Below are 15923 nucleotides of genomic sequence, written 5' to 3'. Positions count from 1 at the left end.
AGTCCTCATAATCCACGTCCACAGGCACTATACCTAACCCATTTTATATGAATATGCAATTTTATTCTCTCTGCATTTTCATCCTCTCTCCATACATATCCTTGCCAACAACTGCTTTTCTGATTTAACATCATATGCTCAACATTATGTGGTTTAAATCAAACTGAAAATGTGATCTAAGAATGCACCCAGTCTCATGTTTCTAAATTATCTGTGAATGAAAACTCGATTCATACTGGAAATATGGGTGATATAGGTGTCTTTCATTAAACAACACTTTAAAACGGGCGCTACAGGTTATTTGGGGACACAGCAGCTCCTGGGATGTCATTCCAATCAAGCAAGACCCGGCCAGGTAAAACAGGCAACTGATTTTCTACATTTTTCTAACTTATTTTAAATAATATACTGAAAAGTTTACTGTACAGGATGAAAAAAGAGAAAAAAAGACAAATGGCAAGTTGAATTTGTTATACAGAGTTTTCCGCAGCCAGATCAGGAAAATGGTTTTTTGCTTAATCTAAACATTTGATGTTTCAAAGATGTAGGAAACTGTTATGAGCTTTTCTTTTCCTATAAATAAAAAGTTGTTCTTTTCTCTTCATTAATCAAGGCCCTTGAACTGCCTTCCTTAAAGGTTGGTTTGTTAGAAACAACACAGAAACCACGTTCTTCTAAATACAGATAAAGGCGAGACTATTTATTTAGTTATTTTCATTTGTATTTCTTGGTGTATTTTTCAAAGAGATTGTATTAAATAGCCCCATAGAAGGCTAGAAGATTTTTCCCCACAATGGAAAACAATAACAATACCTCACTAATCAATATAAAAAGTCAAAATAAAAAATCGACGAGTATTATAACACACTCAGCAAGCAGGCCACGGACAGATTTGCCTTCCAAGAAAGAACACCTTAGGCTCCTGAGTAATAATGTGGAATCAGACTCCCAAAGTGAGTAGAAATTCAATTGCTGGCCTTATTACCTAACAGTCACTTGACAAAGATTCTAACAGAACAGATTTTCTAGGAAACTCTACAGGTAAATATCCTCTGCATACAGTTACACAATGCCTTCCCCTGTGCTATGAAGACAAAGACAGGAACGATGTCGTTAAGATAGACAGCTCTCAGCAGAGGCCTGGTTTTTCTGGACCACTGTCACTTTATGAGACAGCTACAACCGCACCATTGCTTTCTGTTAAGTAAGGCCTCACTAACAAACGGATTCAGGCACCACTAACACTTTAGACAACGGAAACACAAAAAGACGCTACTGCTGTATGCTACTCTCCTGCATATGAACAAACATGGTCTACTGATGGTGACAGAGGCAGGAAGTAGACAGGCGCAGGTCCCTGGTGAAGCCTCACCTTCAAACCCAAAAGCCTGAAACTCATGACCCAAGGTGACAACCTCTACTCCTATTTGTCCACTCTCTCCTGAATGGTTCTTTCTGAATAATGCCTTTTTGCCCATCAAATGTTGCCTTTTTCAAAACTACCGATGGCCCGTCCTGTACCCCATCCTCTGCCTATAAAGACCCCAGTCTCAGTCAGTAGAGGAGAGAAAAGTGGTTTGACTGGAGAGAGGAGACTTGACTTCAGAGAGCGGCTGGACTTCGGAGGAGAGGCGGCTTGACTTCAGGGAAGAGCCAGCCGGACGTCGAGGGAAGACGACCTGTTTGTCCTGTCCCCTCCACAGCGAGCTCCCCTCTCTGCTGAGAGCCATTTCCACAGCTAAATAAAACCCTCCATTGGTGCGGTGTGGTTGTGTCCCCTTTCAAATCTCCTCTTGAACTGTAGCTCCCATAACTCCCACGTGTTGTGGGAGGGACCCAGCGGGAGACAACTGCATCACGGGGCGGTTCCACCTCCTGCGCTCATGGTAGTGAACACGTCTCACAAGAGCTGTTGGCTTTAAAAGGGGAAATCCCTTTCACTTGGCTCTCATTCTCTCTCTGCCATGGAAGACATGCCTTTCGCCTTCCACCATGATTGTGAGACCTCCCCAGTCATGTGGATCTGTGAGACCATTAAACCTCTTTTTCTTTATCAATACCCGGTCTCCAGTATGTTTTATCAGCAGCATGAGAACAGACTAGTACATCTGCCTTCACCATCCTTCAAGTGTCCACACCACCTCATTCTTCTTGGACTCCAGACAAGAGCTCAGGACCCACTGAGTGCGGGTACCCAGAAAAGGTTGTTACACTGGCCCTTTGCCCTCGCTGGCGGAGGGCAGCTGCTCCACGTGATGAGGCAAAGGGCCAACTGAGCTGATAACACACGGCTGTCCACAGACGGCAGAGCTAAGACAGCACTAACCCACCCTCTGGGGCTTCAGGGGCACAGGCACCCCCACCTGTGTACCACAGCAACACCCGCACGAAGACTGCTCCTGCCGGTGACCAGAGCAGCTGGTCTCGCTCTCTCACGTGCATGCTCCTTCCCGCAAGGGGTTGAGCGCAGCACAATGAGTAAATGGAGCTTGCTCCTGCCAGTGCACAGAGCAGCAGCCAGCCGGATCCCACACCCGCTCACTCACGCGCTCCCTCCCGCAAACAGTTGAGCAATGCGGGCCAAGTAAACGGAGCACCCTGTCACAAGTCCAATGAAAGGGTCGTGAAAAATCTGACATCAATGGTGATGTTGCAACAAGCACACTTCCCTTAAATAAGATCTCAAAGTTTAAATGACATCCGATCCTTCCAGATTTGTGTCACATAGGATACAAAATGCTAGTAGAAGATGGACAGATGGGAAAGAAAGGACTGGGCAGCAGTGGGCAATTCTCCCAGCTCTGTCTGTAACCTATGTACCCTGCCAGAGGCTCCTCACCCTCCCCAGGTCTCTGTATTAGCTGAGAACTGAGAGCTGGAATGAAGATGAATTCATTCAGAAGACAAGGGGCAGAGGGCACTGGAGACCTGACTACATATTTTCCCCAAACACACTCTTTGCTTCTTTACCTGATACAGCCAATAGCACAGGTTCAGCAAGATCTGACAGCTATCTCAGCCAGTTTCTTACCTTTAAAATCTATAAAAAGTCTTCAAAAGTTTCCAGCATGTAACAAGTGCTTAACATTTGGCAATTACATTTATTTCTAAAAGTAGTTTTGTTATTATTCAGTCTGTGCTCACTGTCCCCTGCCACCTCCACACACAAAGAAGGATGCAGGTATATGATGTTAAATTCTGATGAATTTCAACGCTCACCCCTAGCGATCTTCACGTCCTCTGGATTACCAGTAGGACCCTTCTGGAGCATCGGTGGGATTCGCTGTAACAGGAAAACCTCTTGCCACTTTATACATGGCTTTTACTGAGTCCTGGAAAGAGGCTGGACTTAGGTCTCTTGATTAACCCTGTCTCCCAAGAGCAAGGGGTCTTTTTTGTGGGTGGTAAGAGCCTTAAGATACTCTGGCCCAGCTCCTACCAATTAGCTTATCAGTCAATATGTTCTGGCTGTAGTTGTGTTTAGGTTATCAGTCAATATGTTCTGGCTATAGTTGTGTTTCACATATTTTTATCAAAGTGGGACCTCAGTGGGACCATACACTGTCATTTGTAGCAACCACAACAGTGACCATGGCTGGTACTCAATAGAATATATGTTGAACGAACAATGCCACCCTGAGAAGTCAGAGGTTCTCTCTCTTGCTATTTTCAGCTACCACTGCTATAATCCTGACTGCTGGACACTAGTTGAAAATGGCATGCATTGCCACTAGAGTGTTTCTCATGAAGCTGCTTGAGCCTATATGGAGGGAGGTGGGCATAAAAGCAGGTTGTAGAGGGGTCAGGTAAATACTTAAGATAAAAATATTTTAAAAGTTTGAACTGCTATCTATATCCCATAAAATGCAAATTTTTAGTAACTTGTGTTTGTGCAAATTGTTTATAGCTGTAAGCCATTAGCACTACAGTAATTACTTAAATAGTAATTTTTATTCAAAATGCACAGCAATTGTAGACATTAATTACAGAATTTGGGTGGTATGTGGGTGTTTGAGGTAAAATTTATTCAATTATTCTGTATGTTTAAAAAGTTTTATAATAAAATGCTGGAAAAGATCTAACTGCCTATGACTTTATTCAGAAGTACAATATAATTTAATATAGCTGTATGTATTTTTTCTTCAAGTTGAAGTACTTCTTACTCATTTAAATAACTTTGAAAACATCTTGATCTAGGAAGCAAGACTACAGGTGGATGAAAATGAATTGGAATCAGCAACAAGTAAGGACTTTTTATAAATCGTTGCGAAAATTTTTACAAGTCAGAGGTAAACTTTATTCATATATGTATAGCGCACTGATGCTAATTTTTTACAGGCTTTATATTCTGTCCTTTACACAGATGGAAAAATCAAGATAAAACAGCTTGTCTGAGCTGAGAAACAATCTACTTGCACAACAGTGATCACCAGCACCCACCTCACAACAGGAGGAGAAAATGCTCTCTGCTCTTCATTACGGAAATTCACTGACAAGTAAAAAAGTGTCAGTCACTTTATCTAAAGGTTTGCTAAAATTTTTGCGTATAAAAGAGAGGGGTTGTGATACGGAAGAGGGGCAGGGAAGTGCCGGGAGGAGAAGGGCAGGTCCCTGGTAAGGGCTCCACCCCCGGGCCTATGCCCACGGACTAGGTGAGGACAGGCACTCCTGCCTTCACGCCCAAACGTTGCATTTCTCCAAGACCACCCTGGCCCACCACACCCCCATGCTGTGCCTATAAAAACCCCGAGACTCTAGCAGGCAGAGACACAAGCGGCTGGACATGAAGAGGAACACACAAGCAGCTGGATGTTGAGAGAATGTCGAGAGCACACCAACAGGCGCCAGTACCCCAGCGGTCCAGAGACCGGCGGAAGTATGCGGGGTTTGGCCGGGGCGGAGAGAGGAGAGCTCCGGCCACTGACAGACCCGACTCCAGGGGAAAACCACCTTCCCACTCCATCTCCCTTCTGGCTACCCCATCTGCTGAGAGCTACTTCCACTCAATAAAACCTTGCACTTATTCTCCAAGCCCACGTGTGATCTGATTCTTCCAGTATACCAAGGCAAGAACCTCAGGATACAGAAAGCCCTCTAATTGAGCTAACACAAGTGGCCTATGGACCGCTAAACTAAAAGCGCACCCTGTAACACATGCGCGCTGGGGCTTCAGCTGTCAACATTCACCTCTAGATCCTGCTGCAGGGTTGGAGCCCCACAACCTGCCCATCTGCATGCTCCCCCAAGAGGTCTGAGCAGTGGGGGCCACAGCCCATCACAGGCTCTGCGAGGTGCATGAGGGAACTCTTCCCATTTCAACTGTGTAATTAAAATGTATGTAAATGAGATGGTATTAGGACTTGTTTGATCTACATTTGCAAACACTTCTTTATTCTAAAGTTGATTTCAGTGTCAGGGTGCATATGTGTTTTAAACAAACAATACCTCTCCTTTTTCACTTTTATGATTGCTGACTTTAATTTTGGCAACAAATTTACTTTTAGTCATAAATCTCTGAAGTAACCTTATGTTAATACATTTAAAATTGCAAGGAATGATAATATTTCTTAAAATGGAGAGTACCAAGCTATAAATTCTTACTTAATAATCGTACCTTTTCAGAAACCAAGAAATTTAAACTTTGTTCAGAACACATAAATGAGAACTATAAAATGCTTCCTACATCATCAACATATTAGAAACCCAGGCGAGTCCTGCATACACAAGACCCAGTTGTATTATGGAACCAATCAAGACTTGGATGGCAACGAGAATGACCTAACTTTCTATCTGTCTCTCCATGGAATCCAACCATTCCAATTTTTATTTAAAGGGTAGAGTGTTTATGTATTTTTATTCAAAGGCTAGAGTGTTGTGTGAATATGTTGGCCTGTGGAAAGGCTGTAATGAGACCATCTTGTCAAGCAATAATAAAAATGACTTCATTTGACACAACCTTTTTGCACCAACCCCTATTTGAGCCAAAATGTTTATAAAATATTTTTATTTTATGCTAATTCAAATGTGGGCTTGTTGTGCCAAGATGTGGACTACACTTGCAGCAGTGCTAGCTTGGCATTTGGGGAATGAGATCACAGCAGGGTCCTTCTTTCAGATCTACTAGTTTACACAAGACTTTCTCCTTACTTACTTAACAGTCTCATTCATTTTCATGAGACTATTTGGCCTATTTCTGAAATATCACCTCCTACTCCAGCCAATTACAAAGGTTTACACACGTTCATTTAAAATATATGGAAAATAAAGACAGTCTAAAGAAGAAAATAAACATAACCTGTAAAAAGCACTATCAACATTATGGTATACCGTTTCCCTCATTATCAAAATCTATTAGATTCCCGACTCCTTTTTCACATAAGTGCAAGATAATAGAATTGAATGAAATTTAATCTATTTGTTTCCTTGAACTTGGAGAAGAGTTTGGATAAAGAACACCTATATAGGGCCAGGTGCAGTGGCTCAAGCCTGTAATCCCAGCACTTTAGGAGGCCAAGGTGGGTGGATCATGAGGTCAAGAGATCAAGACCATCCTGATCAACATGGTGAAACCCCGTCTCTACTAAAAATACAAAACTTAGCTGGGTGTAGTGGCACGCGCCTGTAGTCCCATCTACTCACGAGTCTGAGGCAGGAGAATCGCTTGAACCCGGGAGGCAGAGGTTGCCGCGAGCTGAGATTGTGCCACTGCACTCCAGACTGGTGACAGAGCAAGACTCCGTCTCAAGAAAAAAAAAAAGAAAAAAAAAAAAAGAATACCTATATAGCTTATTACATAGCTCTATGCAGATGCTGACGGCTAGAAGGCTAAACGATAAATAGATATTATTGAGAAAATAATGTATTTTTACAAAACAAGCCTCTTATTTTTTAGTAGGTAAGGTCATTTAGGTTAGACAAAAGAAAGTTTTGGCTTCTCTTGCCAATATCTACTTTCTCATAATTTCTAAGTGTGGACCTATATAGTTTTTGATGTGATGTTCTGAAAATATACCGAAGGATTAATGTCATAAAATGCTTCTTTGTAATTATAGCTTAGAAGCACATATTTAAAAGATCTAGGCTGGGCATGATGGCTCATCCCTATAATCCCAGCACTTTAGAAGGCTGAGCGGGCGGATCACCTGAGGTCAGGAGTTTGAGACCCACCTGGCCAAAATGGTGAAATCACATCTCTGCTAAAAAAGCAAAAATTAGCCAGGTGTGATGGCACATGCCTGTAATCCCAGCTACTCAGGAGGCTGAGGCAGGAGAATTGCTTGAACCTGGGAGGCAGAGGTTGGAGTAGGCCGAAATCATGCCACTGCACTCTAGCCTGAGCAACAGAGTGAGACTCTGTCTCAACAATAAATAAATAAATAAATGATCTTAATGTTGCAATGTTCAAAATTTAAAGTCAAAGCTAATTATTTTGTGTGTAACAGAAATCACTATTAGGTATTCAAACACACACACATTTTTTATTGTTATGAACAAAATGAAGATCGCAGGTGAGCCTAATCTCTGCACTAGCAAACAAACTAATTGTTTGCTTTATTTTGTAGGCATTACAGTTTCTTTTTGAGTTGCATAAATGAACAAGAAAGCTGGGTCCGGTTTTCCAGAGAGGGATCACTCGGGACGGAAACAGACTCATGAGCACAGGAAATCTGTGAGCACTTGAATAAAGGACAGGCAACTCCAGGGAAAGGAAAACGCCTCCACCATGCTTGCTCATGTCTGGTCGCAGAACCAACACAGGTATCAGGGAGATCAGGGCAACGTAAAATGTAACCACTTGTTTATAAAAGAAAAATCATACTACTTGTATATGTAATATATGCAAACCCAAAAGAGCATGTCTAGGAATCCCAAGAATGAAAATCTGAATTTCCCTTTAACAATATCCATTATTTTACAAGAGAATCATTATTAACATCTTTCTCTATCTCTCGTTAACAGGTAAAGCTCCACGACATGCAATATGACATGTTAAGAAGTGTGTGATGTAATAACCGGACTCTTCAGCAGCAGAAAGCAAGGAGTTCCATGAGAATATTACTCGGGGTGGGATTTAGTAGAATAATGTAAGTCCGAGAATCTTGGATTATATACATTGAAATGAGGCAGTATTTCTAGATGATCTGAAAACTAGTACTTTTATACCCCCAAAATAAAGAGGAGCACCATTCAAACATTTTTTCCACCTATCTATCCATCCAACATCCAGCACAAATAATTAAAAGAATATTTGTGAAAGTTTTCCTCATTCAAGTACCAATCAGTGTAAGCTACCTGTGCTTCTGAACCACCGATCCCAGAATTGAAAGTAGCATGAGTGTAAACATATCTGCGTCGGCAAAGGTTTGTATGCCCCCATCTCTAGGTCACACTTTTTCACTGTACACTTGGCATTTAGAATATCAATGGATATGGGTATTTTCAAGAATGTAATGGGTCAGTTCCTACCTCCACATAGTCCTTGGCATGGCCCCAATCTCGTTTGGCATCCAGATTTCCCAAACTGAAACATTCCAGTTGTCCAAGGTAAATCTTAGCTACTGACCGGCTAATTTTTCGAGTAACGAAATTAGCTCCTAAAAAGAGGCAAAAGATGTATTATCAGTCAAGTGCATTTGACACATTTAACAGTTTGGTGAACCAAACCCAATTTTGGCCTCTGGGCATTTCTTTCATTCTGCACTCCCAGCCACCCTGTTAAAATAATAAAAGAAAAGAAAAAGAAAAAAGATCATTAACTGTCATTTAGACAAGTTAAGAAGCCCTAATTCTATGTGTCACATAAGCTCTACTTTCATAACAAATGTTTTTCTTTCGGGGACATCTTAACATTCCTAATTTGCTGCTTCAATATGTAGCCCAGGCATTAGGCCAAAGAAAAGCTGTTGGAATGCCAGTTTTTTTTAACAGAAAATTCAAAAGGGTTGTATAAAGGGAAATGCCAGAATGGACGACAGACATCTAAGACCACCCTGATTTTTTTTAAGAACACAAACATCATATATTCCTATTAATAAAGCTACTTTGGGACTCATGGGGAGAGAAAGAAACATAGCTTAGTTCACAGGGTAACTAGTTAAAGGAAACAAGAAAGGAATTTATTTGGGCTGCCTTTCTCTTAACAAAATAAGTGGTGATGGCTCGCTCTTAGAAACCTGCACAGCCATCCAAATGATATGATATGGCCCTGGGCAAAAGTTTCTCTGTACTATACTTAAGGCAATGCCACTTTTCAACTTCATTTCAGTGTTATCTACAGACAGGGCTCCTACATTTTGTGAAATATTTTGAAATGATTGGATGAAAGGGACCATATATTGATGAAAGAACTGAAATTGTTTTAATGTTCTCTGGTCTTTAACGAAAACTCTATCTGCTTTGAAAAGACCACAAAGTTAAAAGGCACTTCTGAGAGTTTTACCTTGTATCTAGGTAAGGTTATGAGAAAACACCATTTAATACCAAATTCTCAAGGCAATCATACACATATTAGCTAGTTAATAATGGAGTCATACAGTTTAGATACATGAATATCATTATTTATCACACACCAATGACTTCACGTTCTTTTTTTTTTTTTTCTCTATGTTGTGAGACGGAGTCTTGCTGTGTCTCCCGGGCTGGAGTGCAGTGGCCGGATCTCAGCTCACTGCAAGCTCCGCCTCCCGGGTTTTACGCCATTCTCCTGCCTCAGCCTCCAGAGTAGCTGGGACTACAGGCGCCCGCCACCTCGCCCGGCTAGTTTTTTGTATTTTTAGTAGAGACGGGGTTTCACTGTGTTAGCCAGGATGGTCTCGATCTCCTGACCTCATGATCCGCCCGTCTCGGCCTCCCAAAGTGCTGGGATTACAGGCTTGAGCCACCGCGCCCGGCCTTGACTTTACGTTCTTTTGCAGATGTAGCAGGGAGGCAAATATTATGATCAAAGTGTACAGCTTCTGGAGAACAGGCACACGGATAAGGGCAATATTTCTAAATAGGTTTTCCAAATTTTGGCAAGAACGTGGCTTAGTGCAAGTTCAAACATACACCAGATTCACTTACTCCACAAACTTGATACATACATTTATAGCAACATCATTATCATTAAAAAATACAACAGGACTACCTTGGAAATCCAAATTTTCAATTTCCCTTGTCAATTCAGATGGTACGTTAAGAAATACAAAGTTTCAACTTTCCACAGAGGTTTATATAGCACAAAGAGGTCCTTCAAAAAAATGTGCCTTTTGAAATGAAAACCTACTTATTAGCCAGTAAGTAATTAGTGGCTAATTATTAATTTAAAAAAAATTTCTATTGACTTGTAACAGTTAAATGTAAATTTATAATTAAATTTAGGTTTTTTGATGTTTATCGTTATTTCAATGTCAGGACTATACTATTTTCTCAAAGTATACTAAGAAACCAATGATGTCAAATCATTAAATAAAGTTTCCAACATAAAACATTTCAGATTAACCTATTTACCAGTAAACTAATGTTTGGGAGTCCAATGGAAGCATTTGACCCTATTCATACAATTTATTGATTCTTTCAGCCATTGTTTCCTACGCACCCACCAATCACTAAGCACTGAGCTAAGCACTGGGGATCTGGGAGTGAAGCAGCAGCTCCTGCTCTCAGGTATCACAGAGAGGGTCAGATGGGCCAACAAACCAGTGCTGAACCTAGTACAATGACAGGTCTGCAAGGGGAGAAAGGCTTTGGCGTTGTAGCATGGCTGCCAGGCGCAGCATGCGAGACATGCCCACCAGAAATGCAGCTTGAATGGAGTCCACCCGGGAGGTCATAAAGGTAAGATTAATGAAGCCGTGAGATAGGGTGGCACTCCAGGCAGGAGGAACAGCACTTGCAAAGATGAGGAAGGGCCCTTCTCTTCCAACTCTTACCACAACCTTATGGTGGTGACGGCCCTCCTGAGGGCTATCACTGTAGCCCTGTGCTAAGCTCTTTAGATGGGGTCACTCATTTACTTTTCTGAGCAACCCACGGGCTAAGAACTATTATTACCCACATGAAGCTGAGATTCAGGGAAGCTATATAAACCAACTATTCTAAAACAGGACTCAAATCAAGAGCTATGTGACTACAAAGTTCTGATATTACCAGAACTTTAATGTCATGTTAGAAAGGTGGATCTTTTCTTACCTGGTTCCTAAAGTTATCTTGGATAACTAGCCAGAATTTACTATAATTTCTAGTTCTTAAAATGTAATTTTTTGTTTTGTTTTTTTAAGACGGAGACTCACTCTGTCGCCCAGGCTGGAATGCAGTGGTGCAATCTCAGCTCACTGCACCCTCCGCCTCCCAGGTTCAAGCAATTCTCTGTCTCAGCCTCCCGAATACATGGGATTACAGGCACCTGCCACTACACCTAGCTACTTTTGTGTTTTCTTTTTCAGTAGAGGTGGGGCTTCACCATCTTGGCCAGGCTGGCCTTGAACTCCTGACCTCGTGATCTCCCCGTCTCGACCTCCCAAAGTGTTGGGATTACAGGCATGAGTCACCACGCCTGGTCAAAATGTAATTTTAACGATTATTTAGAACAGCTATTTTGAGATACAATTCACATAGCATACAACTCATTCATTTAAAGCATATGCTTCAATGGGTTTTGTTATATTCATAGAAATGTACAACCATCACCACAATCAATTTTAGAACACTTTCTTCATCCTAGAAAGAAACCCTGTATCATTCAGCAGTTTTCTCCTAGTGCCCTAGCCCTGGCAAAGCAGTTTTCTCCTAGTGCCCTAGCCCTGGCAAACAGATAATCTACCTTACATCTCCAGATTTGCCTATTCTGGCAAATCTTCATATAAATGGAATTGTATTAACGTCTGGTCTTTTTTAGACCAGTGCCTGGTTTCTTTTACTTAGCATAACATTTTCAAGGTTCATCCATATTGTGGTTTGAATCAGTACACTGTTTCTTTTTTATGGCCAAATAATATTCTATTATATAAGTATACCAAATTTTATTTAACCGTCCATGAGATGAATATCTGTGGTGCCTCCACCTTTTGCCTTTTGTGAATAATGCTACCATGAACGTTCATGTCTTTTCATGAACATATGTTTTAATTTCTTTTTTTTTTTTTTTTTTTTTTTTTGGAGAGGTTTTCCCCCTTCTCCCCGGCTGGGAGTCGCTGGCGCCGGATCTCAGCTCACTGCAAGCTCCACCTCCCGGGTTCACGCCATTCTCCTGCCTCAGCCTCCCGAGTAGCTGGGACTACAGGCGCCCGCCACCTCGCCCAGCTAGTTTTTTTTGTATTTTTTAGTAGAGACGGGATTTCACTGCGTTAGCCAGGATGGTCTCGATCTCCTGACCTCGTGATCCGCCTGTCTCGGCCTCCCAAAGTGCTGGGATTACAGGCTTGAGCCACCGCGCCTGGCCAATTTCTTTTAGTTATATACTTAGGGGTGGAATTACTGGGTCAGATGAGAACTGTTTTACCAATTGAGGAAATGCAGACTTTTCCAGTGTGGCTGCACCACTTTACATTCCCATCAGCAGGGAAACAGGGCTCTGATTTCTTCCCATTCTCCCCAGTACTTGTTATGGTCTGCTAGACTGTGGTCATTCTAGTGGGCGCTAAGTGGTACCTTATTGTGGTTTTGATGTGTACTTCTCTGGAAACTAATGATATGAAGCAATTACCTTTTCATGTGCCTACTGGCCACTTGTATATCTTTTTTGGAGACATGTCTATTCAGATCCTTTGCCCATTTTCAAATCGGATTACTTATCTTTTTATTATAGAGTTGTAAGAATTCTTTATACATACTGGATCCAAGTCCCTTATCAAATATATAATTTGTAAATATTTTCTCTCATTCTGTAGGCTGACTTTTCACTTTCTTGACTGTGCTTTCTGAAGCATAAAAGCTTTTTAATCTTTTAATTTTGATGAAGTCCAATTTGTCTATATTTGCTTGTGTAGCAGGTGCTTGTGGTGTCATATTCGAGAAGGCTTCATTAATCCCAGGTTATGGAGATTTATTCCTATACATTTTTATGAGTTTTATAGTTTTTCTTCTTACATTTGAATTTGTGATCAATTTTTAGTAAATTTTTATATTTGGTGTTATGAAAGGGTCTAACTTCATTCATTTGCATGTTGACATCCAGCTGTCTCAGTATTATTTGTTGGAAAGGTTATTTTTCTCATTCAATTGTCTTAGCACTTTCCTCAAAAATCAATTAATCAAAAATGTGGGAGATAATTTCTGACTTTCAATTCGATTTCATTGACGTACTCTATGTCTGTCCTTGTGCCAGTACCACACAGTCCTGGTTACTGTAGCTCTGTGGCAAGTTTAAAAATTGGGAAGTATGAGTTCTCCAACTTTGTTCTTTTTTAAGGTTATTTTAGCTACTCTCTGTCCCTGGAATTTCCATATGAATTTTAGGATCAGCCTGTTGATTTTTGCAAAAATGCCACCAGGGAATCTGAAAGGGGTCATGTTGAATCTGTAGATCAAATGGGGACTATCCCATGCTAACGTTATTGTGCCTCCAGTCCATGACTATAGGATGTCTTTCCCCTTTATTTTGGTCTTTAATATTTCTTTCAACAATGTGTAATAGTTTTCAAGGAATAATGTTTACACTTTGGCTAAATTTGTTCCTAAACACTTTATTATTTTTTATTATAAATAGAATTGTTTTCTTGATTTCAAGAAAAAGTTTTTGATTAATTTTAAACATTTTTGTAATCATATGTTTCACTACTTAATTCTCAAGAAAGGCTTAAAATGATTTTTTTTTTTAATTTGCTCTCCTCATTTTTATTCCATGTTATGGAAGACTGCTCTTTTAAGGAAAAAACTATATAAAAGCATAGAACATGAGGGCTGAGACTATCCCAAGTGACAGGTGAAGAAAAAGAAATGCACAGAGGCTGCACACCTGTCCTGAGTCAGGACAAGTAGTCGAGCCTGACCCAGGCCTGTCTCACTGGCTTTCTAGCCTTGTGCTATTTCGCTAAGCCACAGTGCAATGCAGGAGGAATCCCTCCTGCGTTGAGATGACCTAAGTGTTTGTGAATCATAGCACATGTGGATAATGGAACTCCTATAATTAATTTAAATACATACTTGATTTATAAAAGCCTTAAACTATAAGATTCTAGGTAGAAAGAGGACTAAGAAAAGTTAGCTCAACGAATGGAGGGAGAGCCAGCTCTGGTAGTAACCAGCTGTGATATCTTAACACAAACCACTTAACGACTCAGAAGACACAGTCTCCTTTGTGTACCACTTGCATATTAATATTTGCCATGCCAAATCACTGGGTACACTGATGTAGATTAAATGGCACTTCTCACAGAAATGTAAGAATATCACTATGTCCCTGTTTGTAAAATAAGGATAGTAATAGTACCTAAAAGCTTTGATGTTTAAGAGAAAATCCAGGTTTTATGGTTATCAGCAAGTAGTAACTGTTAGCCATTATTATAACGATTACATTACAATGTTAATGGTATCTATAATTAAGTCTCAATGGAAAGTTAAGATTTCTTAGTTCTTTTATTAATAGATGACTACATCTCTTAATTCTCTGATTTTGAAAGTCTGAGATTGAGAAAAAAATCAAAATAAACAGCCAGGCATGTGGGCCTACACAGGAAGCAATAATAAACATTTCTTGAATGATTTTGGCTTTCAATATTAACTCATTAACCTAGGAAAGAGAGTATGCAAGTAAAAGTATATTCGTAAGACAGAGAGCAACTAAGAAGGTTTTTAGCCTAAACACTCCTTAGATTGAAATAATGAGTTTTGCTAGCATTGATAGAATGAGAACAGAACTTCTGTTCAAGCAATACAGCAGACAACAAAAACGGCCACATTAAAAACCAGTATATGCTGGGTAAAATATCACTATTCCTATTTTGTTAAATATAAAGCTGAGCCTCAAAGAAATAAAAGAAAACCCCCCTGTGAAGGGGGATCTGCAGAGCACAGATCGTGGGTGGGCACTGAGGAATCCGGTCTGGGAGTAAAAATGGAAGGCCATCTCATGCCCTGGAAACAGGTTCAGCTTTAATAACCAGCTGTGACAAAGGACAAAATTTTCAAGGTAGATTACTAGAACCGTGTCTAACACACTATGTTTGTTATGCATAATTCTGCTTGCTACTTTTGTCAGTGCTATTATCTTAAGCAAGTGTTTTAAGCTCTCAGTTCTCTTACCAATAAAATGGGATCATAATCCACACTAAGAATAAAATATCATACTACAGTAAGCAGTGAAGCAAGGCTCAATGTGAGCAGTGGCAAGAAGGCCAGCAGGCCTGCATGGACCCTAAGGCAGTCCCTGAAATGGTGCATTGAGGCTTGGAGCTCACGACTACTCAGGAGTAAAGCTCACCTCTTCCATGCACCTGGGGAAAGTTAAGCCCATGCATTTTACCAGCAGCAGATACTGGTAGCCAGAAGTGGGACTAATCCCACCTCCTCTGTGGCCACAAGGCAAGGGAATTGCTCAGACCAGCAAGTCATCAGCTGAGACCAGGAGGCATTCAGAATGTACCACAAACACCTGAAGACAACACCTGCTCCTTTTTCAACACCAGATCAAATAAGCCACATCTACGTCCCACATAGCGCCACATGCCACACAACAACGTTTAGGTCAAGCATGGACCGCTTATATGACAGTGGTCCCATCAGATTACAATAGAGGCCAGGCACAGTGGCTCACGCCTGTAATCAGGCTGAGGCGGGAGGATCACCTGAGGTCAGGAGTTTGAGACCAGCCTGGCCAACATGGAGAAACCTCATCTCTACTAAAAATACAGAAATTAGCCAGGTGTGGCGGTGCAAGCTTATAATCCCAGCTACTCGGGAGGCTGAGGCACCAAAACCGCTTGAGCCCGGGAGGCAGAGGTTACAGT

The 15923-nt window shown here is 41.0% G+C and overlaps 1 protein-coding gene across 4 annotated transcripts in view; it reads right to left on the bottom strand.

Moving 5' to 3' along the window:
• GMDS (GDP-mannose 4,6-dehydratase) overlaps positions 1-15923 on the bottom strand; it is a 628423-nt gene that overhangs the window by 308571 nt on the left and 303929 nt on the right. For all 4 annotated transcript variants that reach the window (XM_023221057.3, XM_023221059.3, XM_023221058.3 and 1 more), the window contains exon 7: positions 8467-8594. In XM_023221057.3, the coding sequence (XP_023076825.1) occupies positions 8467-8594 (128 nt within the window). The remainder of the gene's footprint in view (positions 1-8466; positions 8595-15923) is intronic.

Source organism: Piliocolobus tephrosceles, chromosome 5 (assembly GCF_002776525.5).
Source record: "Piliocolobus tephrosceles isolate RC106 chromosome 5, ASM277652v3, whole genome shotgun sequence".
Taxonomy (NCBI): domain Eukaryota; kingdom Metazoa; phylum Chordata; class Mammalia; order Primates; family Cercopithecidae; genus Piliocolobus; species Piliocolobus tephrosceles.
This window is presented reverse-complemented; position numbering and strand designations above follow the sequence as displayed.